General features: G+C 38.9%; 1 protein-coding gene across 1 annotated transcript in view; it reads right to left on the bottom strand.

The window, feature by feature from the left end:
* Positions 1 to 4,324: 4,324 nt before the first annotated feature.
* The window catches only part of TMPRSS11E (transmembrane serine protease 11E), a 66,762-nt gene continuing 44,415 nt past the window's right edge, over positions 4,325 to 26,671 (bottom strand). Inside the window, exons 4-10 of the mRNA XM_036764398.1 lie at positions 19,536 to 19,603; positions 17,733 to 17,896; positions 13,784 to 13,822; positions 12,170 to 12,350; positions 10,008 to 10,267; positions 5,777 to 5,919; positions 4,325 to 4,486 (exon numbers count right to left, since the gene is read on the bottom strand). Of these exons, the coding sequence (XP_036620293.1) occupies positions 4,325 to 4,486; positions 5,777 to 5,919; positions 10,008 to 10,267; positions 12,170 to 12,350; positions 13,784 to 13,822; positions 17,733 to 17,896; positions 19,536 to 19,603 (1,017 nt within the window). The remainder of the gene's footprint in view (positions 4,487 to 5,776; positions 5,920 to 10,007; positions 10,268 to 12,169; positions 12,351 to 13,783; positions 13,823 to 17,732; positions 17,897 to 19,535; positions 19,604 to 26,671) is intronic.

Raw genomic sequence — 26,671 nt, 5'->3', positions numbered from 1 at the left:
ACAAGCCCTGGCTTATTTGCATACCTACCTTTGCACTGGCTATTCTCTATGCTTGAAATTCTCTCCCACCTTACCTCCCTATTTTGCTTTCCCCGGTTGCAATTTCACTTCTGGGGGTCCCCTCCTTTTTCCCTAACTGCTAGTGTCTCCCCTATGAGATTACCTTCTATCTGTACTATAGATATATAAGGTACACTACCCTACTAAAGTCCTTTTCATAATGAATAATCTCATGATTAAAATGGGCAAAAAAATCATTTGTGTAAGGGAAAAGATTTATACTGATTGTCAAATGATGAAAGGTATTGCTGAAATTTCTCCTCTATAGTAATTCTTCTTTTAAGTCACTGCAAAAAGAATTCTCCAATTCGCATGTGTCAGAAATATTCTTTCAGCTTGGGACCTAACCAACCTGAGTAATATGTTACCAGACTTAATATTAGCAGTAATAATGGTCATATTGATTGTAATGGTGGTGATAGTAATACATGTGGGTTCATCGTTAAAGGAACATGTTTATTTTTTAAGTAAAAAAAAGTAAGCTTCAACCTATATTCAGACACCATCAGTTCTTTCTACAGGGATAGAGTTTTCATCATAAATCCTTCAGAGTTGTCTTGGATCATTGTATTGCTGAGAAGAGCTAAGTCATGTAGAGTTGATCATTTTACAACATGTAAAGTGCACATCCATATACAGTACAATTTACTTTGCATCAGCTCATGGAAGTCTTTCCAGGTTTTCTGAGAGCATCCTACTCATCATTTCTTATTGAACAATAGTATTCCATCATAATCACATACAACAATTTGGTCAGCCATTCCCTGATTGATGGGCATCCCCTCAGTTTCCAATTCTTTGCCGCTAGAAAAGAGCTGCTATAAGTATATATATATATATGTATATATACACATATATATGTCCTTTCCCTTTATTTTTTTATCTTTTGGGGGATACAAACCTAGTACTGATATTGCTAGATCAAAGAGTATGTGTGGTTTTATAGCCCTTTGGGTATAAAAGGAACATGTTTTTTAAGGGAAATTGCTTTCTTTTGGCTTGTCATGATCCTAACATAACTATTGTGCTCCAGCAATAAGAGTAACATCACCAGAATATCTCCATGCTCCCTTTGGATTAGGGCCTAGAAGACTAAAGGCACCATCTAGAGTCTCATTCCAGTGCTTAGCATAGTGCTTGGCACTTAGTAGGTACTTAATAAATGTTTATTGACTGACTATACTTACTGACTTAAGTATGAAATGTGCCATACATAGTACTTAATATAATATTGAGAACTCAATTTCAATAAAATAGTGGGAAAGATTCATTTAATGGGGTGTTTATATTTATATTTTTAAATGAAGGCCTTTTCACATTCTTCAGGTATTTTTTTCAGATGCTTTATGAGCAAAGTAGAAACTCATGTAAGAGATTTCCACTAATTACTGAAAGAATCTGATTTCTGTCATCCTGCTTTTTGAAAATCCTGAATCCATCATAATTCCTAAATGTATCAAGTAATGCAGATATATCTAATTGGCATGGGTCACATAATAAAAGTAGCGTTAAGGTTTTCGAAGCACTTTACATGTATTATCTGATTTGATCCACACAGCAATGTCATGTAATAGGTGCCATTATTTCCATTTGACAGATGAGGAAACTAAGGCAGACAGAGGTTAAGTGACTTGCCCAGGGACAGACAGCTAACAAATATCCAAGGACGGATTTGAGCTCAGGTCTTCTTGGCTATATATTCAGCATGCTATCCAATGGATGACCTAGATGCCAAGGGGGTAGGGGGCAAACTTTGGTTCCCCCACCAAAATATCATTCCCCAGATTATCACCTTCCATTATAAAATTATAAAATTCTGGATATGCTTGGATTGCTAATTTCAAAAATTAAAGAACGAGAGTAATTTTGCTTCCTGTTAAAGATATAAATTATTAATTGTACCCACATACAATGATACCAGCACTGATCTCAGAATTATTCATTTCATGTCAATACTATTAATGTCATAAATAAAAAACACTAAGTGATTGTTTTTCAATATTTTTTTAACTGGAGGCACTAATTTTGTGCTTTCCTCACCACAATGAGGATAGTGAATGAATACATGATATTCTTTCCTGAAAGGAGCTTAAACAATCTAGCGACTCCACTGTCCTTTTTTCTCTCTCCCTTCTACTCAACATCACCCTCAGATGTCCTCACATGTTCTAAATCTGACTCCATGGCCAGGAGGAATGACAATTGGCTGGCCAAGGAAGGACCATTTCCCCTATTCCCATCCTTATCAAGGACTGCCAAGTGTAATATGCAGCAAATAGTCACTTCTTAATTGATGTAAAAATATATTATTGTTCCAGACAACATTATTGATTTTAAAAACCAAACTTTATATTAATAGTTACAATAGAATTGGGTGGGGTTGGATCTGGACCTATTTTATTGGTTTAGAAAATCTCTTTGTGGAAACCCTACCAGGAACTAACTGGAACTTAAGATCTTAGAGAGCTTTCTGAAGCACTGAGAAATTAAGTGACTTGGTCAGAGTCACAGAGCTAGTATGTGTCAGATACAGAACAGGAACCTAGTTCTTCCCAATTCTAAAAACAGTCCTCTATCCCTTATGCAAAAGCTGCTTCCTCACAGCTGCTGATGAAAGTTTTTGCAAAGCTTGAACACCAACTAGAGTAATATATAGCACAAGATGTGGTTGTACTGAAATTTAATAAGAAATATATAAATCTATTCCAAATTCAAATAATTAATTTTTCAAATGTTGTTTTTGATAAGTTTGCAGCTTTTAAGTTTTTGAAATTATTAAACTTAAAACTGAAGTAAGACTTTTGGGACTCTGCATACATTTCTATTTAAACATGTATATACATAGACAAAATCTACTTTCAGTTATTCAGATGTATGCATATATGTATATACACAATGTTATATTATAAATACACATGTATGTATATGTGTATAAATATGCATAAGTTTATTTTTATGCGTGTGCACACATATATATGACTAGACCTGTGATTTCATTATTGTGAGCAAATCCTGGTCATTCCTCTACCAATGCAGATTGGTACCTCCTTGCAATTTATAGTTTTAGAGAGCTGCCTGGGGTACTTAGAGGTCAAATGGGTCAGAAGGAGAACTTGAACCCTAGTTTTCCTGACTACAAGGCCAATCCTGCATCTACTACATCATACTTCTCTTGCATGATAAGTTATCATCTAACATATGTATGATTGCAGGAGAAACTTGGCCAGTTACATAGCAAAAGCAAGAAATAACACATGCAGAGTCCAGGTGTTTTATTGAGCCCAATGGAATATTAAAAGACCTAGAGATAGGCCTCCAATAAGTTTGTTGGATGTGCTATGGGAGGATTGGAGGTGGGGTAAGAGCACAGGATAGGTTGGAAGGATTGTCGACATTGATGAGATAAGTGGATCTGCTGAAATATAAATACTTAAGTTTACCTACATATTGCTTTTATTATTTCCTATGTTTCTCCCCTAATACTAAATCCATGTTTATGGTACTTTTTAAGAAAAAAACTTTATTTTCAATTAACAAGCATTGTTTTCTTTCCCTCCCACCTCCCTTCTCCCACTGGGAATAAAAAAGGAAAAGGACAATCCTCATGACATATATGCATAGTCAAACAAAACAAATTCCCACATTGGCCTTGTCCAAAAAATGTGTCTCATTTTGCACATTCGATTCATCACATCTCTGTCATGAGGTGAGTGTACTCTTCATCATCAGTCTTCTAGATTATAGTTGGTCATTGTGTTGATCAGAGTTCTTAAATCTTTCAAAATTGTTTGCTTTTACAATGTTGCTGTTATAATATAAATTGTTCTGATTCTGTTCATTTCTCTCTGTATCAGTTCATAGAAAGCTTCCTGGGTTTCTCTAACTGTCCCTTTCATCATTTATTATGGTACAATAGTATTCCTTACGATACCTTTTGGTCTGACCTCATTCAGATAGGAAAAAAAATTCTATAGCACATACCTCTATGTATATATAAATTTATTTTTAAAGCAAAAAAATTTTGGTTTATTTTGTCTGTTTTGATTGTTCACTACCTTTACAAAGGCAGCAAATGCAACAACCTGTGAGAATGGATGAAAATTATTTCTTCACACTGTTGACATTCACTTGAAATTCATGGCCTTAAGTCAAAATCTTGAGGACAGAAACTTTATAGAGATAGCATAATCAATATATACAGGTTGCTTGGGGTGAGTATGGTCCACATGCAACTCTGCATTTCACTTTACAAATCACTTCTCTCTCAGATGCCAGTTTTGGCTTCAATCCAATTACGAAAAGCAGTCACTCGAGTATAGACACCTGGCTTATTTGGTTCTGCACATTCATCACCCCAGCTCACTATGCCATAAAGATACCAGATGCCTCTAGAATTTGAACTGACCATAGGTCCACCAGAGTCACCCTAGGGAAAAAGCGGGAAAACTGGAATTAATAATTCAATTTACAATAAGATATTTTGTCAGGAAATTTCTATCATGCATCAATTTCAAAATCATTTAGTGTAACTCATCTCATCATGAGATGCCCTAACTCTGACACTTACTAATGGAGGTGGAGGGAGGGAGGAAGGAAATGGTTTCTTTCTTCTTCTTTTCAAAAGTTCATTGTTATAAGAGATGGGTGAGGGGAAGTATGAAGTGGAAAATATTGATGAATTTTTCAAAAGTATAGCAATGATTTTTTTAAAAAGAATGTCATTGCATGAGAAGACAGTGAAACAAAGGAGAGACCTGTCTTTCTCTGAGATTTGTGCCAAGGAAGAGAGTACAAATATAGAAAGAGAGCAAAGTGAAGATGAGCATAGATGAAGGGGCTCATACAAGACAGCATAAATCTCTTCAGTAAGAGTGTAGGAGAGTTGATCTGCTGAAAACTAACGTGGAGAGGAGAGGATTGAAAGGAGAAAGGAATTTTGGAAATAGCTCGCGTGAGGAAAGAGTATTGTAATGCTCAAGAGACTAATCAAAGCATTGCCAAGTAGGAATAGAAGCTAAGTAAAATCAGTATGAATTTGTTGTAAGTTAATTCAACACAGTATTTTCCCCCTCTAACAGCACTCGATAATCCAAGGAGTAGGAGCAAAGAAAGCAGGAAGATGGTGAGAGCAGTCCACCATTGGGCATTTGCACAGTGAGCTTGACAGTGTCAAGATAGATATGGAGCTTTACAATAATGGTGGAGAGAGGTAACCACAAAGTGGCTGACGCTGATATCAAGGGTCTGAATGGAGTCTAGTGAAGCAGAAGAGGGCTAATGGCTCCAGTAAGGTGGGAAAGTTTGAGAGGTAGTAGGTAAAGAAAGTTGTGATCAAAAGAGAGCTGCATTGAATTTTAAATCTGCAAAAGGTGTCATATTCTGGTGTAATGGTTGAGGGCACAGACCTTAGGGAGTGTGTTCAGATTTTGCTTTCCAGGTGAGTTTTAATAGAGTATGCAATATGTCTTTCCTGGTTACAATTCAATTTATGGAGACTTGATGAGCCTGCTTCCATTTACATATAATAGAAGGTTCCTTTCCCCATACTACACCCATGTTTTCTACACTAGTTTTTGTATTAACATTGAAATGCCAGAGATTAATGAGGGATTTTCAAATACTTATGCAGAATGAAGCATGCACTAGATATCAACCCATGTCATTTACAAAATATCTGCTGTCCCTAATGGTAGCATGTGAAAGCACTTTGTTTTACCTGGCAAGCATCTTTTCCTCCTTCCAAATAGCCAGCACATATCATTCCAGGGGTAATAGCATTATTGTAGACTTGTGGCTCATTGCATGTTTTAGTGTCGATGATACTCACTTGTACTTGCTGGAGACGGTTTACACTAGTACCTAAAGTCAAAGGAAGGGTAGAATGGTGTTAGTATTTAGTCATACATTTTAAAAAAAGAAATGTATATTTAGATGCATGTCCTGTATGACCATAGGTCAAAAAGGTGATTCCTCGTTTCCATATAAATATTTTCCAGAATAAGATAATGTGTAAAAGGAGACAGCACCATAAATTTCCAATCTAGTCTAAATAAAATGGAATCGATGCCGAGGAAAGAACTCTAATTTTAATTATGCCCATCAGGACAATGCAATTGCATTGTTGGTCATGTTATGTTGCCATCTAGATATCATAATGAAATATACTTATAATACTATTTTCTCCCATTCTAAACATAGTGACTGGTAAAAAGTTAATGATTTGGTGCCCTCTGATCAGAAATTATTTTGTATGTATTTCATAAATCATTTTCTATGTACATGTTGTATCTTTCCTCTTCCCAAAGAATATATGCTTTCTGCATCTTCCTCCAATATTTCCTACTTTTGTCCTGTCTATCATTAAGAGGTTGTTCTCCTTCTGGCCAAACTTATACTCTAGAAGAGGGAATAAGACATGAACAAAAATAAGAATGCTATTGGTAAAATGGGTTAAGTACAAAGGAAGCATCTAGACAAAGTGTTATAAGAACTATGAGGTCAGAGGTATCACTTTCATTGAGGAGCATCAGGGAAGGCTTTGAGGAAGAGATTGTACCTGAGCCACAGAACTGCAGTGAAGTCATCCATTTCAATCTTTCTTTCAGCAAGAATCCCCTTGATGCCATACCTGACAAGTGGTCATTCAGCTTCTACTTAAAGACTTTTAGTGAAGGCAATCTGGCCTCCAGAGAGAGCCGCATTAATCCTCTGGACAGCTTTAATTGTTAATTGAAGTTGTACCTAAACCTCACTGTCTGTAGCATACTCCAATTGTTCACAGCTTTACCCTCTGGGACCAAGCAGAATATCTAAAACTCTCTTACTCCACAGTCCTTTAAGTACCTGAAGATACCTGCCAAGTGCCTCCTAAGTCTTTTCTATGCTAAAATCCTCAGTTCTTCATCCAAGAAAGAAGAGAATTTCAACAGGTAGAGATATGAAGGTCAGTCCATAGGACTCTTTTTCTGCATGTAGAGTGCATGAAAGCAAACAGGCTAGAAAAGTTGGTTATGGTCAGACCATCCAAGGCCTTAAAGGACAGACGTTTTATCCTATAAGCAATGGAGAGCCCCTGAAGCTTTTTGAGCAAGGTAATGACAGAGTGAGGCCTGTCTATTTGGTTCTTTTAAATCAACATTGTGTTCAGCTAGGTGATGAAGTAGATAGAGCTCTGATCCTGGAGTCAGAAAAACCTGAATTCAAATCTGGCATCAGGTACTTAATAGTTGTGTGACCCTGGGCAAGTCACTTCACTGTGTTTACCTCAGTTCCTCATCTGTAAAATGAGCTAGAAAAGGAAATGGCAAACCACTCCAGTATCTTTGCCAAAAAGACCCCAAATGGGGTCACAAGGAGTTGGACATGACTGAAAAGATTGAACAACAACAATCAACATTCTATCATTTGATGTTCCAGCTTCATGTCACGTACAATTTTGATAATTGATGTCACCTGCACCTTCATCTCAAGTTATTGACAAAAATAGTAGATAAAATAGGGTGAAGGACAGAGGAATATGGCATTCTATTGGAGAGTTCCATCCAGATTAAGAGCCATCCATCAGTCAGAGTTCTTTGGGTCTGATAGGGAAATGTGTTGGTTATTTGGTACAATTGTACTTCTTTGCTGTAAGGGGTGGGGCATGTGAGAAAGGATCACTGGGAAGTAACAGCAATCTTTTGTTAAGTGTCAATAATTTTTTTTTAATTATTTGGGTCCAGTCATTCTAGTCAGGTGGGGTCTGACCCACCTAAACCTATCATCATCCAATTTTGTCTGCCACTCCATTTTTTCTTGCTGTAATCCAAGCTATGTTGCTCCCATGCTGCTGATCTACCAGTCTAGTGAGCCTGTCAAAATAGATGAGCTGTTTCTTATGTGACTTCTTAGGAACAAACAAGAGTATCCACTTTCTCTAAGTGCCCACAAATCACACCTGGAATAATCTGTTCTAATATTTTTTCCAGAAATTCATGTCAAGGTCACCAGCCTAGAGTACTCAGTTGGCTTCCATAACACCATAATATCCTCGTTCTCTTCCTGCTTCTCATGATTTTCACTGCCTCAGTTCTAGTTCAGGCCCTCCTTGCCTTTTGCTCAAATATCACAATCATTTCCTACTAGCCATCCCTCCCTTAATCTCTTCTTCTTTCAATTCAGTTAATACCATATGGCCAGATTGGACTTCCTGGTGCATAAGTATGATCAATTCAATCTGTTGCTCAAAAATCAAAAATTACTAAACTCCTTCCTGACATTCAAGTACCTCCAAAATCTACCTACTATTTACCTTTCCTCTTTGTGTCATGCTCTTCTCTCCAATTTATTCTTTGCTCCAAATAATCAAGATCATCTACTTTGGCCTGAACACATCCCATCATTTGCCACCTCTGTGTTTTTGCTGACATGACTTCCTTCGAATGGAATGCCCTCTATCCTGTTCCGCCTGGTGATATACTACCCTTAAATGTTACTTCTTAAATGAAATTCTCTCCAACTTCCCCAAATGTTAATTATTTCTCCCTTATCTGATTTCATAAGACTTGAAATTCCCTTTGCCCATGTGTATCCTTCTTGTTGTTCAGTCATTTTCAGTCATGTTCAGTTCTTTGTGACCCTACTTGGGTTTTCTTGGTAAAGATACTGGAATGATTTGTCATTTCCTTCTCCAGCTCACTTTACAGAAAAGGAAACTGAGGCAAACAGAGTTTAATGACTTGCCCAGGGTCACACAGCGAGTAAGTGCCTGAGGCCAGATTCGAAGTCATGAAGATGAGTCTATCTGACTTCAGGCCAGGCACTCTATCCACTTGTACCACTAGCTGCCTTCCTTGTATTCTATGTGTGTTTTATTTGTGTATATCACCTCCCCTTTAGAGTTTGCAGGTCTTGTTTGTCTGTTTATCTTCCAGCACTCAGCATAGTTAGCTACAGGTACTCAAACACGTCATGGATGGATGATTTCAGTATCACGGTGTGGGAATGCCCACTTGCAGTGCAGAGTACAGCCTATCTATGACTCAGTAGAGAAGGCCCAAGAAACTTGCTGAAACACATAAAGTTTCTTATCAGGATTACGCAGCTATTTAGTGTCTTCCTGACTCGAAGTCCAGCTCTCGATCCATTACTCTTAACCCATTGCTAATATAAAGCACACATAGTAGACAGGTGTTTAGTAAATGTTCACTGAAGGAATGTCTACAACAGCAGCAGCATGGTATCACAGTGATGGAAAAGCTTAGGTACATTCATCCCTAATTCCCCAACTTACTCCCAGACCTGATGTTAGCCCAATCCAATGACTGACCAGCAAAGCATGGCATGAGTGGAGTCAACAAGCACTTATTAAGTGCTTACCATGGTATAACATCTAAGTGCTATGGTAGAGTGCTGAAACAGGTACATCTTAAGTGCTTAAGTAAGAACTTACTATGTGCTAAGTGTTGGGGATGCAAAGAAAGGTAAAAAATAGTCCCTGCCCTTGAGGAACTTACATTCTAATGGGGAAGATGACATACAAACAACTACATGCACGTAAGATTTATATAGACTAAATGGGAGGTAATCTTAGAGGGAAGGCACTAGCATGAAGGGACATTGGGAGAAGTCTTCTGAAGAAGGTGGGATTTTAGCTGAGTCTTGGGAGGAAGCCAGGGAAACATGAAGATAGAGAGCAATCAGGCCAAGACTAAAGGCCCATTAAAAGGCACTGAGTTAGGAGACAGAGTGTTGTGTGGAAAGAACAGAAAGAAGGGTGATATCACCAGCTCATCAAGTACATGGAAAGGAATAAAGGTTAAAAAATACTGGTATGGAAGGAAGAAGCCAGGCTGTAAAGGGCTTTAAAAGCCAGAGATTTGATATTTGCTCCATTATATTCAATCCTGTCAGTGACTTAAAGTATTAAGGTCTACTACTGCACATTTAGTTGCTGTTTAAGTGCTCACCATCATTTCTCAGTGCTCCAAATCCTGTGACATATGCAGTAGAACCTGGACTGATCTGACGGGTTGCATCTGGGAGGCACACTCGATGCACAGCGTTCGTGTTACCTACAGGCCTGGAAAGCTCTATGACAGCAATGTCGTAGTCATGAGATGGATATTTGTAGTTTTCGTGAACAATAATTCTCTTGAAGCCTCGCTTCTCTTTGGCGGGGTTTACTGTCACACCGAAAGAAGCAGTCCATTGGGATGGGTCCTTGTAACTGAAAAAGGGAAGGAAAAGCCCTTTCCATGAGCTGCCACCACTTGATAACAGCACATTTCACTTCATAGGTGTTCAAATAACTTGTACTTTTATTGACAGTCCACAAAAACAAACACTTCCCTCAGCCTACGTTGGTTAGGGAGAGATTAGGGAAAGGGGAGATGATTATAGAGTCAATGTATGGTGTAATTCCAACAATGTGCTTCCCAGAACTTCATTCTCTGCTCACTTGATCAGGCTCCTTTCATCCCCATATAATACGATGTGGCCTCAAAAACACGTGGGCAGAGCACACATGAATATGCAAAAAGGGAGAAATTGATTCTTTCTGCCCTAACCCTGCCATGCTGGTCTTCTGCTTTCTAATGGAAGCCCCTTGCAGGCAGGGATAATCTTGCTAATTATATTTTTATCTCCACCTAATTATTTAGCATAATTCCTGGCACATCAGAAGCACTTAGTAAATGTTTTTTTTATTCATTCATTCATTCGTAAGTGTAAGTACTCTGACTATGCTAGGAACCACAGGATCCTGGATGTTACACTGAGGTCTCTTTAGGAATTAGATTTTTAAAAAATGAGTTAGGAAAACCCATTTTATTCACTGCAACACAACAACCAAACTGCACTTATTTAACTTGGGGTTTCTAAAATTTGGCATTGAATTGTCTTTCGCTCACCATACTTACCTCAAGGACTCATGATAGCATCAATATAACATTTTCTCTAACAATGCAGATTATAATCCTTCCATGCTTTAGGAGATGGTCTTCCCATGTTATGAACACTTCAGGTGATGAGCCTTTCTGTACTTAGCTAGCTAGGCTGGTTCTTAAATGACATACAAACAATCTATCCCAAGTCCCATACCCTGTAAGATCATAAGAATTGTCATAATAACAGAGCCAAGCATAGTATAAACCAGCTGGTTCAAATTCAGTCAGGACATTGGATGTAATTCAAAAGTGGGAAGGAAAGAAGGAAGGAAGGATGGAAGGAAAGAAGGAAGGAAGGAAGGAAGGAAGGAAGGAAGGAAGGAAGGAAGGAAGGAAAGAAGGAAGGAAGGAAGGAGGGAAATGACCATTTATTAAGCATCTGCTATGTGCCAGGCATTGTGCTAACCACTTTATGAATATCTCATTTGATCCCCACAACAATCCTAGAAGAGAGGTACTATTATTATCCCCATTTTATAGTTGAGGAATTGAAACAGATAAGAGTTAAGTGACTTGCCCAGGGTCACACAGCTAGTAAATGTCTTCAAGCTAAATTTAAACTCAGGCCTTGACTCCTTGCCCAGAGTTCTACCTACTGTATGACCTAGGTTTCAGAGAAAAATCTGACGGAAAGAAGTGAGCCTACCAACATAGAGGAGAATCATAGTGTGGGTAGGGTCACTGAGAAAAAGCAAACCATTCTCCAGAGAGTGTTTCTAGGGTTGTTGAACCCTAAAACTCCAGAGTACTGGAAGATGAGGCCCTGAGTTGAAGAAAGCATTCCCTCCCCCCACCCTATGTCAGAATCCTAAACCAAAGCCCTATTTACTTTATCCAGTTACCAGCTTTGAATTCATACTTCATTCAGCTGTCTGTCTCTTCTCATAGTGCCAAGAGACCTGTAGAGGCTTAGGTTTGACTCTTCCATTAACATTAATGGCTAAGAATGTCTCCAAGACATCCTAGTTTCGATTAACAAGCCACTGACAATTTATCACCCGTGAATTTGTGTGAAATCTATTTTTATTTCCATCCTGTACTCCCTCTTCAGATAAAGAAGTCCTTTTCTAAAAGTGCACCTAATTTTAATTCATCCAGACCTCAAAATGATCTCCTCTCTTTTCAGAGGCCAAACTCCACTCCTTTCTCAGTCACTGAATTCCAAGGGGAGCCTCTGGACTTACTTTCTGAAGCAATGAGCAGCACTGACAAGCCACGTGTCATTGATCAAGGTTGCCCCACAACGATGAGCCCCATTCCACTGCAAACTGGCCTGCCAGGGCCATTCACCTTCTTGCACTACTTCTTGTCCCCCAACTATCCTGTCACTTGTGCCAAAGCTTGCAGTCGTCCGTGTCCCACAGCCTGTCACAAAGAGAAAGAGCTGTTAGTTTTTCTTCATTTTCGAACGTGGTAACTTGACTCTTTCGTGTGCTACTGTCTAGGAATTCAGTTTCAGTTCTTTTATTGTTTTGTATTGAAGGAACAAGAAAGGTTGTTGGAACGTGTTTGCTTCTCACATACACATACCACCTTAGATATAGCCTGATAGTGTTATCAAGCAGCCACTATGTCCGACAGCTAACACCATGAGAGAAGAGCTTGCCCATACTCACCATCTCCCTGATTCCAATACCTGCCATGACACAGGAAGGAAGGAAAGCTTTTAGGCAGAGTGTGTTAATGTTCTATAATTCTTCACCTATTAAACACCATTTCTGAATCACCGAACTAAAGTATGGGGACACTGAAGTGGGGAGATGCGTAGATCTAGAATTTTATGATGAATACAAGGATTTCTTTGAAGCCTTTAGACACTCAGTTGAAAGTATTTTAAATGGCACCAGCTATGGGAGTATGGGTTTAAGACCTAGCATGTAAACTCTGTATTTGTGGGGGAAATGGTATACCAGAAATAGAACAAGGTATTAATTGATAGCCCCACTGTCAAATCATTTTTAGAGAATGTTTGCAATAGTATATAACAATAGCTTCTTGTGAAATAGTTGATCTACCTCCCCCACCCTCCCAGGAATAGTAAGGCATAATACTTGCCAGTGACATAGGGGGCTAAACTCTTGTTATTGGCTAGAGAGCTAGCCTCAGAAGTAGGAAAAACTTGGTTTAAGTCCCACCTCAGGTACTTGCTGCCTACATGATTTGTGACAATTTGTTTAACCTTTCAGTGCCCTTGGCAACTCTCTGAGACTATAAATTGCAGAGAAGGTGCCAACTTGCATCGCCCACAGAGATGAGAAATGCATCTCCCTCCCCTATGCCAATGAAATTATAGGTCTGATTCCTATCCCTATCAGTTATAAGACCTGGTGCTATGTTCTCTCCAAAGATACTCCCAAAAATAACTCTTTAGGAGCAAGAAAACATACAACCCACACAGTTGACTGAAGATGTCAAACCCAGCATTCGTTCCAGATTATATAGGCTCACAATAATTAAGGAGAAGATAATTAACTGGAATGGAAGTCCTATCAGTCAGCCCAATCATAGTCTGGATCATGACAGCGTTTCCTAGTAGGTGAAGTCACTCCATGATGTCAACACAGTGCTTTGATGCCCTCCCACATGCACATAATTCCTTCTAGTGACTATGCTTCCTAACCAAATTGTTTCCTATTACTCACAAGAAGTACAACAAAGCAGAGCACCTACCTATTCTGTACCCAAGATAACATCCCAAAGCTAGGCTTACTTCAAAGAGAGAAATCTATACATCTTTAAATTTTATTTTCTGTTAAAACAATTCTATTGGCTGATTTTAATGAATAACTTGAACTTACAGTTGTTCAAATAGTTGTCCGTTTCTGTCTTGTTGATATCTGAAATACACAGAAACATAGAGCAAAATGACATTGGACTTCCTTTGTACCACATTTGGTCACTCTGGGTTTACTTGGAAATGTTGAATACCTAGTGGGCCTCCCATTGCAAGTCAAAGGTCAATTGATGAAAACTGTCTGTAATCTGTTATGTGGAAGGTAACTGTGTGTTCTGCTTATTTTTCCTGATCAAGGAGCGTAAACTTCAGCACTTTAAATTAAATTAATTGCCTTTAAAAATATGTAAGAATTGAAGAAATAAAATTGTAAATCGACCAATCAACAATAATTTGTTTACCCACTACATGCCAGACACTGTGCTAGGCACTGTATGAGGGCATAATTATGTACAAAGAATGAAATGATCCCTACCTGCAAGAAGCTTATATCTTCATGGGGTAAACAACAAGCACATATATAAATATATACAGAATAATATAAAGCGAATAAATGCAAATATAAAAAGTAGTTGAATACAAGGTATGGAGGAAGAACACGAGCAGTTGGGGAAATTAGAAAAGGCTTCATGCAGAAGATGTTGCCAGAGCTGCATCTTAAAGGAAGGGGATGCTGAGGCAGAGCTGAGAAAGGAATGCTTCCCAGGCATGTTACATGGCTAACATGAAGGCATGGAGCTGGAAGTGGAGGGTGCCTTTTTTGAGAAGCAGAGAAGGCCAGTTTGGCTGGATTCCCAAATGTGAAAGTGGGACTGATGTCCAATCAGTCTAGAAAGATAGGTTGGAGCCAGGTTGCACAGAGCTTTAAAAGATAAACAAAGGAGTTTATATTTTATCCTAGAGGCAATAGGAAGCCACTGGAATTCGTTGAGTAGGAGAATCACTTCATCAAATCTACACTTAAGGAAAATTACTTTGGCAACAGTATGTAGGGTAGGCTGGAGTGGGAAGATCCTTGAGCACAGAGAGCAATTAGAAGGCTGTTGCAGTAATCTAAGTGAGAGATGATGAGAGCCTGAACTTAGGGGGCAGCTGTATGAGCAGAAAGAAGTGTTTGGATACAAGAACTGTTGTGAAGGTAGCATATTATAGCATAATCTTACAATATTATTCTCTATAGGTGTCCTGAAAAAAGAGCTCCTGAAAATGCCTTCAAATGTTATTTCAGAGCTAGTGATATTTTTATATAACTGCTGAATTCTTGACAGAGAAGCTAGAGATCAGAAAAACTTAAAGCTAGCTTGCTAACGGCCACTACTGAATGAAGTTCACACAGAAATTAAATGGCAAAGTATACCTTGAATTATCATGTAAGTTCAGAGTAAAATTGATAGTAGATACTTGGTAAAGGCATATTGCTGGCTGATAGATTAATTTACATTTTTAAAAAACAGCAGCTGAATGTAGCAGGATTCATTTGCCTAGTCAAAGGCTCCAATTTGACAGTTCAATTCAGGAATACAGCTTCTTCCTAAAGTTACTATGCCTATCCTGTAGCTGGGAGGACCTAGCCACAGGGTCTCAGATATCATTTCAGAGGCAGGAATGGTAAGTAGGCATTTTAGGTGCTCCGTTATTCCTGGTCCCAGTGGATTTTCAACATCCCTAAGATATGCTGGCTCAGGGTCCCCATGAATGAAATAAATAACCCCTGCTTTGGAGAGAGAGGGAGGGAAAAATCTGTGGAAAATCTTAAAAACCCTTTGAAATCAATTACCACTTGTTCTCTGTGTCTATAACATGGAGTTCCCTGACCTATTTTGGGACTTAGGGAAATCTAGAATGAAAGACCAGAGCCCAGATTTCTCTAGATCCCTAGAATCTGGGTTTAGGGAACCTGCCTTTTTATAGGATTCCAATCACCAGTAACATCATAAATATGAGGACCTGCAAACCCAAGTTACCTTCTCATAATCATAGGCATATATGTGGATAGTGGCATTTTCTGAGCTGTGAATTTGTGATTTGTGAATTCAGACTCTGGTGAAGAATACCCCTTTTTTGCAAAATTTGATTAAAAGCCCACTTTATTTTCTGGAAATCGGGCCTGTCCCACAAAACTACAGCCTGCAATCAATGTAAATGTGTCTGACATAATAATTTATAAGAATTCCCAAGAAAAGTACCCACAGGTGCAGGTTCCTTCTGATTAAAGGCAAAAATATTTACTCAGTGTTAACCAGAATTGCTATTGAAACTACCTCCTTGTGAAGACTGACTCGCTATGTACTTCATATAGTTCTAGTGAAGGTCAAATGAAATAATATAGATAAAATACTTCGTAAACTGGAAGGTAATCTCTCAATGTGAGTTATTAGTGTGAGGGGCAGCATGGCATAGCATGGTGCCATGGAAAAAGCACCTCATTTAGAGTCAGAGAACCTGTGTTTGAGTAAACTAAATATTTATCATCTGTGTGATGTTGGGCAAGTACATGCCCCTCTCAGCCCCAGTTTCCTTAACTATAAAAGGGAGGGGGCAATTAAATTACCTATAAGCCTATAAGATTCCTTCCAGGTATAAATCCCATGACATTATCTAACATGAGAAGCCTACATTTGTTTACGGAATTTAACTCCTGTAAGACAGAGAAGGTTTTCCATTAGAACTTTCTAATGGTGCTCATCTGGCAAACCATGTGATTACTCAATGTTTCACACAAAGGAATAAATTATTTCCCTAAATTGCACAATAATTGCAACATAAATTAGAGAACTAAAAGGAATTTTAGGATATTTAGTCCAAACTTACCCATCTTATGGATGAAAAAACTGAGGCCCAGAGAAGTTGAAGTGACTTTCCCAAGCTACATTGCTAATTAACATCAGAGCTAGGACTAGAATCCATATTTCCTGTCTCCCTGGAAGTTCTGTTTCTACTACAATGTGACTAAGGAAATAGTGACTTCTTCAATTTGGTCTTTCCTTAATCCAAAATCATTTAAGATCCATCACATTTAAATGAATTTCAAATCAATTGAAACACTGTAAGCTCCTTCTGTTCATATTTGTCCTCCCAGTGCTTACCAAAGTACCTGGCACATAGCATAGATGTTTGTTGACTAACTGCCAGACTAGCAACAAGGCAGCATGGCATATTAAGACTGCATTTCATATATACACATACACATAAGTGAAGAGGGAAAGGAGAAAGAAGAGGGAGAGGGGGAGAAGGGGAGAGAGAAGGAGAGATGGGGGCGGGGGAAGAGAGAAAGAAGGAAGAGGGCATTATGGTATAGTGAATGACTAGAGAGGTAGCTTGGAAGCCAGAAGAAGTGGATTTAAGTTCTGCCTCTGATACTGTATGTCCCTGGCTGTATGTCCCTGGACAAGTCACATAACTTCTAAGTGATCTAGCCAAATTTTGTTGTAAAGAATTTTAGAGAGGATACCGACCTGCATTGGTAGAGGAAAACTTTCTTACCTGGGAGTTTCCTATGCCAATGAAATCCTGGGTCTAGTCCCTATTCCCTATCCATATATGTGTATATGTATGTGTGTTTATGTATCTACATATGTGTGTGTATATATATATATACATATATAAATGCATATGTAATGCCTTGTTTATCAATACTACATTTATTTGAGAAGGGACATGGATAGGATGAAGTTAACATACTACAACTTCAGAAGAACTCATAGTAGCCTGAGAGAGGAGAGAATTATGGTAAGAAGACAAGATTCCCTTGTCTTATTTCTAGTCATCTTCTACGGGTGATGGACAAGATAATCTTACCCAGGGTCATGAGAAGGAGACTCTGCCAGATGCTTTTGTCTTTGGAAGCTAAAAAGCAGCACTGAGCCCTATCCTCTTCTAGAAGTATGAGGGTACCATGCAGTCTCATTTTAGAAACAGGTTAGCCTATACAAGAAGGAGAGGAAAGTGCCCAAGACCCACATTAATACTGCTTAGTGCAAGAAAGATAAATTGCAGAAAATTGGGAAACTTGCTTGTGAGCACAACTGACGAAGGGTCTACTTTGGGGGGCCCAGTTGCATGTTGGAGTTTCTCATGCAGCACACGTTGAATTGTTTTTTTAATGGATTCAGAACTCTGTGTAGAAGGGAATCTAAAAACCATCAGCATATGGGCCACCACTCCAGGATCCTGAGGACTATGCAATACACAAAACAAAGCAAAACGAAAGCAAGACAAAATAGTCAGAAAGCAAATAAAGGCTGTAATAACACCAACACCTAACATTTATACTGTTCTTTATAGTCGTACCATAGCATACTTTATTTTATTTACCCCTCACAGAAACTTTATGAAATACATGGTACAAGCATAACTTTTAGGCAAAGACACTGAAGCATGTGGAGGAACAGACAGAGATCTACCCAAAGTTCTACAGTTAATTAATTTGGAAGTTAGGATTGAAATCCAAGTCCTTTCTGCTTGCAAGTCCGCTATTCTTTGCACTACACAATGCTATTGGTTTTTGTTGCCTTCTCCTTTTGTTTCCTTATTCATTTGACTAATAAGTGAGTGTTAGATTATTTTCTGGATCAATATTAAACCACTTTATAGGATCATGGATTTAGTTAGAACTGGAAGAGATGGGAGAGGTCCACCAACCCAACACCTTCATATTATAGAGGAGATACTAAGGCCTAGGAAAGTGAAATGACTTGTCCCAAAGTCATGCAGGTAGTAAGCATCAGAAGCAGAATTCGAACCTGGTTCCTGATTCCAGAGTCAATGCTCTTTCCCCTGTGTTGTTGTTCAGTCATTTCCATCATGTCCAACTATTTCTGAGCCCTGTTCTGGGCCTTCTTGTCAAAGATACCAGAGTGGTTTGTTATTTCCTTCTCCGGTTCATTTTACAGATGAGGAAACTGAGACAAACAGGGTTAAGGAACTTACCCAGGGTCACACAGCTGCTAAGTGTCTGAGTCCAGATTTGAACTCAGGAAGATGAGTCTTCCTGACTCTGGGCCTGGCTCTCTATCTGCTGCATCACCTAGCTGCCACTTTCCACGGTACCAAGTCATAGAACTTAGATTAGAACCCAGATTATCTGACTCCAATTCCAGTTGTCTTTCAATCAGTCAGTCAATATTTTTAAGAGCCCACTAGGTGCCAAGTACTGTACTAAATACTGGGGATAAAAAGAATGGTAAGAGTCCCTGCTTTCAATTTGCTCACAGCCTAATGAGGGAGACAATCTGCAAACGATTTTGTACCAAAAGCTATAGACGGAAAAAATTGGAAATAATCAATAGAAGGAATCCAATAGAAGTAAAGGGAGCAGCTAGGTGGTTCACCTCAGTTTCCTCATCTGTAAAATGAGCTGGAGAAGGAAATGGCAAACCACTCCAGTATCTTTACCAAGAAAACCCCAAATGGGGTTACCAAGAGGCAGACACGACTCAAAATAACTGAACAACACAACAAAATAAAGGGGATCCAGAAAGGCTTCCTGCAGGAGGTAGGATTCAGCTAGGAATTGAAGGAACCAGTGAAACCAGGAGGTGGAGATGAAGAAGGAGAGCTTTCTGAAAATAACTGAAATAACTCTCATACTTAGCTTAACTCATAATAAAAAAATTTAAAAATCTACTGTGACCATAGAATGTACCTCTGCCAACAGCCACCCATAAAATGAATGCATGACTTTGGAGTTAGAGGGCATAAATGACATGTAAGAACACAATATCACTATTATAAAAATATTCCAACACAAACACACGCTAATGACTACGTTAAAATCTGTCTTCATATACAAAGGAAAGTTCTTTATATCCACATACCTGAACTTAATAACCTGGGACTTGATGAATTGTCTCCTTAGGCTGGATTGATAAAACGCATTTTTAACCTGTTTCAGAAACATTCAGAATGTTAATAAGAGGACGCTGGCATGCCTGTTACATCACAGAGAACTCATTGGGTCATGCTAAACAAGGTTTGCACATTTCACTCTGCTCTGAACTTGCCTTGGGAATAATTGGATATGGAATAATGCTAGAGCAGCTGTTGCTAATCTTTGTGTTTCATATACCCCTTTGGCAGTCTGGTGAAACCAATGGACGCCTTCTCAGAATAATGTTGCAAAATACATGGGATTACGAAGGAAACCAATTATATTGGAAAATATTTTGTGTAGAAAGTTCACAGACCCCAGGTGGAGAAACCCCTGCTCTAAAACAAGGAAGAAAGAGGAAGGAATGGACCCACACCACCACAATTAGAAAGAGAAAAACCACATTCAGAGATGACGCCAGCATTGGCAGCTTCAGATGGTAAAAACATTGGCAGTCACAATTCTAGGTGCCTCCTGATAAGCAACAATGGGAATTAATTACCTCAGGGCAACTTTGCCCTATTCCATCTTTTTCAAATTCATTTTATTTTTAATTTTTTGGTTTTTTTTAATTTATGGAATAAAAGAAGCATTTCTATAACATAGTGCAATAAAAAAGATAATTGCACATGAAATGTTGTATACAACTTGTTATTCTTTTTAAATATATAATAAAGTTACCATATAAATTTCTTTTTTTCCCTTCTTTTCTTCCCTCTGTCTCATTCCTTCTTAAATTGAGTCAATGCAGAAAAATAACCCAGCCTCTCAGTAACATTAATGCCCAGGTCTTCCCACCTCATTATCCTTCATCAACCCTCAGTGTCTGACTATTGAGAAAAGGTAGCCAACAAAGCTAATGGGAACTTTAGAAAATGAGAGATACAAAGAACACAGTGGTCCAAGGCTAGGGAGCTCTTCTGGCTTGTGTCCTATTGTCTTCTGCCATGGTGAGATCATGCATGGGCTACCAAGTTCAGTTCTGAGTGCCACATTTTAGGGAGAACATTGATAAGCCAAGATCATTAAGAGGAAGGCAACCGTGATGGCAAAGGGCCTTGAGGTCATGTCACATGAAGATCAGTCAAAGGAATTGGAGAAGATTAGCCTGGAGAAGAGAACACTTGGGGGGAACATGGAGACTTAAGGAGAGCATGATTGCTGTCCTTCAAATATTTGAAGCACTGTCATATAGAAGAAGGATTAGATTTGTTCTACTCTGCCCAAGAGGATAGAAGTAGATGAAGAAAAACTTCCTAACAGGGCTATCCTAATGTAGAACAGGCTTCCTTGAGAAGTAGTGGACTCTCTCTCACTAGAGGTCTTCAAGCAGAGGCTGAATGACCACTTAGGAGAAAAATTATAGAGGAAATTCTCATTTATCTATGGATCAAAATCAACAACCTCTGTGGTACCTTCCAACTCTGAGATTCTATGACTTTGTGGTTGCGTACAAGGAAAAGTATAAAGTCCTTACCTGACATTTAAGACCCTACAGAATCAACTTCTAATCTGTCTTTCCAAGTTTACCTTCCTTTGTGCACTCTCTATTCTGGTCCAACTAGAGCACTATTATTGTTCTGACAATATCCTGTGTTCTCTTACCTCTGTGCATTTGTTTAGGGCCCTCCTCCATGCCTAGACACCACATCTTTCACATTTCTACCTATTAAAGTCTTCTCTTTTTTTCAAGTCTTGGTTGGGTGTCACTATGAAGCTTTCTTGATTCTTTCCCAAATAAATATGAATTCTCTCATCTCTTAGAAACCAAGCACCCTTATTTTCACACCGGGTTATTTTTAGCCTGACCCAAATAACACTACTACCTCTATACTCCCACTTCCACCTTTTTCTCTAAGAAATGTAATCAAATCACCTATGGAAAGTATATGTTAATGGAATGCTCCTTTGTTCCACTCACCATATTTGTGACTTCCTGGCCATAAGCCTTTTCTCTAGTCCATCATTCCCTTTTTTCTCCCTCACTAAAATGTAAGCTTATTTAAGGCTGGGACCTCTTGCTTTTGTATTTCAGCCTCAGGGTAGCCCATTGCTTGACACATATTAACTGCTCAATAAATAATATTTATTCATTCATTCATTCTCTCCAAATTTTCCTAAATCACTTTACCTATATCTCTTCTTTGTCCCATCACGTTCTACCTTATATCTTGTTAATCGTATACATTTTATATCCCTATTAAACTATAATAAAATACCTAATCGATCAATTAATTGTATTCCTCTATTAAACTGAGGGCAGAAACCATGTCCTTTTTTTAACCTTTGCAGCCCCAGCACCTCACCTAGCCCTTTTCAGAAAGCGAGTAATTTTTTTAAATTAATTGAATTGATGAATTTATATTTGCCTTGTTCTCAAATTCTAATTATTTCATGCTACTGATGGATAATGAAAAAATTTGCTTTTTGCTAATCTCTACCATTGCAAATTGGTTTCACGACTCCATGCTTGTTGAACTTAATTGAACTTGAAAGTTAGGTTCTACAATTATGAGGGGGAAAAAAAGCAATTTAACACATAGTACATCCTCCAAGAAGAGTCTGTGACCTTTTTGCTGCTTTTTTTTCCTCCAAATTATTTTAATGCATACAAAGCTGTTCCTATATCTGTTTAACCTAAAGTCAATTTGATCTGATAGGATAGCAAGAATTCCAAATTTTTCATTAACATAGAAAGCAAAAGGACTAAGGATTCATTTCTTTACCATTTAAGTTTTTAGTACTATTAGACTGTGAGCTCCAGGAGTGCACAGGACTGATTTTTGCCTTTCTTCATAACCCCAGTACTTAGTCCTTCAGGCTCACAGTCTAGGTCTCATTCCTGACTTCTTGTCATCTCTCACCCCTATATCCAATATGTTGCGGAGTCTTACCACTTTCATCTTAGCAACAACTCTCAAATATGTCCCCTTCTCTCCTCTAACAGTGCCACCACTCTGGTGCAGGCTCTCATCACCTCATACCAGGATGATTGCAATAGCCTGCTGGCCAGTCTGCCTGCCTCCTTTCTCCCCACTCCCATCTATCCCCTATTCAGTCAATAAAATGATTTTCCTAAAGCACAGGTCTGACAGCATCACACTCCTCAATAAACCACAGTGGTTCCCCATTGCCTCTAGGATAGAATTGAAAATTTTCTGTTGGGGATTCAAAGCCCTTCATAACCTAGGGCCAGCCCCTCACTTTTCCAGTCTTCTTATACCTTACTACTCACTATGTATTCTTCCATCCAGTAACACTGGTCTCCTGGCTATTCCAAGAACAAGATACTCTATCCCTCAGGTACGGGCACTTTCTCTGTCTGTTCCCCCATCCCCACCCCATGCCTGGTATACTTTCCCTCCTCATCTCTGCCTAATGGTTTCCTTTATTTTTTTTTTGCTCATTTTTAACTTTTAGAAAAGCTATTTACTGAGAAAGAATACCAAAAATAGTAGGTGCAAAAATGCTCCTCCCCGCCAAGTCTGTGATAGATGATTTCAGAAGTTCTAACAAACTTTAGAGAAAAGAGCGAGCTTAAATTTAGAGTACAATTATATTAAGGCACACATATAAAGAATATTTTTGACTTAGGAATAAACCCATAACTCCTGGCTATTGGAAGTCCTTTCTTGGGAACATAACCAAATTTAACTGGCTTCTTTTAAATAATAACTGAAGTCCCATCTTCTACAGGAAGCCTTTCCCAACCTCTCTTATTTCTAGTGCTTCCCTCTCTTAATTATTTCCTATTTTTCATATATATATATGTATGTATTTGTATATGTATGTACATATGTACATATACATATGTATGTATATATATGTACATATTTGTTTTCTTGTTGTCTCTCCCTCCCCCTACCTCCATTAGATTGTGAGCTCCTTGAGGGCAGAGACTATTTTTTTGCCTCTTTCCCAACACTTAACACAGTGCCTGGCATACAGTAGGCCTTTAATAAATGTCTATTGCTTGAATGAGTGGGAACCTAGAATATACAGATAACTGGCAACAGACATGACTGACTGATGTTATTCTCTCCTCACATTGGAGCAGAAATTTGAATCTTAGCACTCAAACTAGCTGACTGGGCTTGAACTCCTAAGTTTGGGGCTTGACTATGGGCTAAAAAGATTGCGGCTGCCTCTGTCTCAGGGAAGTCACAGATGTTTAGCCTATGCAGTAGTTCTTTTAATGTATTCTTTTTTTCTTATGTGGTATGAGTAAAGAACTGTATATGCTTAAGTCATGCAGCAGCAAAGGTGAAAGAGTTTTCTCTTAGTGGGTGAGGGCTAATTCAAAAATCTATACAAACATACACACGTGCACACGCACACACACATATGTGTGTTACACTTTTAGACTAAAAGGGGAGTGCTACCAGCCTTAAAATCAATCAACAAGCCTTTGTTAAGCACCTTCTATGTGCCATACACTGTCAAAAGAAGTAGTTTAGTGGATAGAGACTGCAAGCTATCTGAGAGATAAGGAAATGCTTGGCATTTCCCCAGAGCTCCCTCTGCTGTTGCATACAGTACATAAAAGCGATAGTGAGCACCTTACTTCCAGTACCAAATCCTGCTAACACTTGTCTATAAGTCACTTTCCCTGCCCTAGTAGTTAATAAATGAGGACTTATTCTTTATTCCCCCAGGAAAAATGCCATCAGTCAAGGGCAAAGCTGCCCACAGTTCAGTGTGATGATGGCTAAACATTATCAGACTCTGAGGTTTAATTCTCCTGTTACAATTCTCACTTGTTTTAAAGTGTGCTTTATCCCTCTTCCCTATGAAGACACTCTCTGCTGTTTAAGGATGAGAATCTGTATTGTCTTCCAGACCAGCCACCAGAAGGTGCCAAATGACAATCAACTCTCACTGTGTTTCTCCCTATAGGAATTTTTATAGTTCCATCAGGAATTGTTCCAGGACCTAGGAATTTGAAAATAAAATCTATCCTGCAATATTTCATTGTTGTTCAGTCGTTTAAGTCACATCCAACAATTTGTGATCTCATTTTGGGTTTTTTTGGGGGGAGCAAAGATACTGGAGTGCTTTGCTATTTCCTTCCCCAACTCATTTTCCAGATGAGAAACTGAGGCAAATAAGGTTAAGAGACTTATCCAGGGTTATACAGCTAGTAAGTGTCTAAGGATGGATTTGAACTCATGAAATGAATCTTGCCAATTCCAAGCCCAGTGCTTTATCCACTGAACCATCCAGCTGCTCTATCCTACAATATATTGAATAATAAACCATGCCCTAATAGAATAACTCATAATAGGGGGTGAGGCCAAGATGGCAGCTGGAAAGTAGGGACTTGCATGAGCTCTCCCTCAGGTCCCTCCAAACACCTATAAAATGGCTCTGCACAAATTCTAGAGCTGCAGAACCCGCAAAATAACAGAGGGAAGCAGGACTCCAGTCCAGGAAGGCCTGGATGGTCGCAGGGAAGGGTCTATCCCACGGAGCTGGGAGCGGAGCTGAGCAGAGCCCAGCATGAGCCATGCCAGGACCAACCAGACTGGGAGCCAGGTGGAACAGTCCACAGGGCCCTGAATCATTGAGCTTTGGCAGTTACCAGACTTCTCAGCCCACAAACGCCAAAGACAACAGAGAAGGTTAGTGGGTAGAACTGCTAGAATGGAGTGAAAGGAGTACAAGGTCGGCCCCAGCACTGGGGGCATGGAAGTGGTGCAGCTCTGGGGCTGCTTTCCAGCTGCTGTGGCTTCCGGCCCCAGGCCCACCAGGTGGGAGGAATTAAGTGGGGGATCAGAGCAGGAGTGCAGAGCCTGCTTGGATCTGAGTCGCGGTCCTGGGGGGAGAAGGAACGCTGGTGTGGCAGAGCTTGCTGTGTAGAAGTAGCTCTGAAAAGAGCAGCACAAGGCCCCTAAAGCTTGGGACAAAGTACTTTCTACTCTACAAGCAGTCATACCTTTACAAAAAGCTCAAGGGTTAAGTAATTGGCTGGGAACATGAATAGGCAGTGAAAACGGAACCAGATTTAGAATCAGACTTTGGAATCTTTTTTTGGTGACAAAGAAGACCAAAACATACAGCCAGAAGAAGTCAACAAAGTCAAAGATCCTACATCAAAAGCCTCCAAGAAAAATACGAATTGGTATCTAGCCATGGAAGAGCTCACAAAAGATTTGGAAAAGCAAGTAAGAGAAGTAGAGGAAAAATTGGGAAGATAAATGAGAGCGATGCAAGAAAATCATGAAAAACAAGTCAACAACTTGCTAAAAGAGATACAAAAAAATACTGAAGAAAATAATATCTTAAAGAATAGACTAACCCAAATGGCAAAAGAGCTCCAAAAAGCCAAAAAAACAATGAGGAGAAGAATGCCTTGAAAGGCAAAATTAGCCAAATGGAAAAGGCATTCCAAAAGATCACTGAAGAAAATACCACCTTAAAAATTAGATTGGAGCAAATGGAAGCTAGTGACTTTATGAGAAATCGAGATATTATAAAACAGAACCGAAGGAATGAAAATGTGAAATATCTCACTGGAAAAACCACCAACCTGGAAAATAGATCCTGGAGAGATAATTTAAAATTATTGGACTACTTGAAAGCCATGATCAAAAAAAGAGCCTAGCTATCATCTTTCAAGAAATTATCAAGGAGAACTATCCTGATATTCTAGAGCCAGAGGGTAAACTAGAAATTGAAAGAATCCAATGATCACCTCCTGAAAAAGATCCCAAAAAGAAGATTCCTAGGAATATTGTCACCAAATTCCAGAGCTCCCAGATCAATGAGAAAATACTGCATGGAGCCAGAAAGAAACAATGTGAGTATTGTGGAAACACAATCAGGATAATACAAGATCTAGCAGCTTCAACATTAAGCGATCGAAGGGCTTGGAATATGATATTCCGGAAGTCAATGGAGCTAGGATTAAAACCAAGAATCACCTACCCAGCAAAACTGACTATCAAGCTCCAAGGCAAAATATGGATTTTCAATAAAATAGAGGACTTTCAAGCTTTCTCAGTGAAAAGGCCAGAGCTGAATAGAAAATTTGACTTTCAAACATGAGAATCAAGAGAAGCATGAAAAGGTAAACAAGAAAGA

The sequence above is a fragment of the Trichosurus vulpecula genome, chromosome 6 (genome assembly GCF_011100635.1).
Source record: "Trichosurus vulpecula isolate mTriVul1 chromosome 6, mTriVul1.pri, whole genome shotgun sequence".
NCBI classification, from domain to species: domain Eukaryota; kingdom Metazoa; phylum Chordata; class Mammalia; order Diprotodontia; family Phalangeridae; genus Trichosurus; species Trichosurus vulpecula.
The sequence above is the reverse complement of the archived record's forward strand: the minus strand, read 5'-3'. Positions and strand labels throughout refer to the sequence as shown.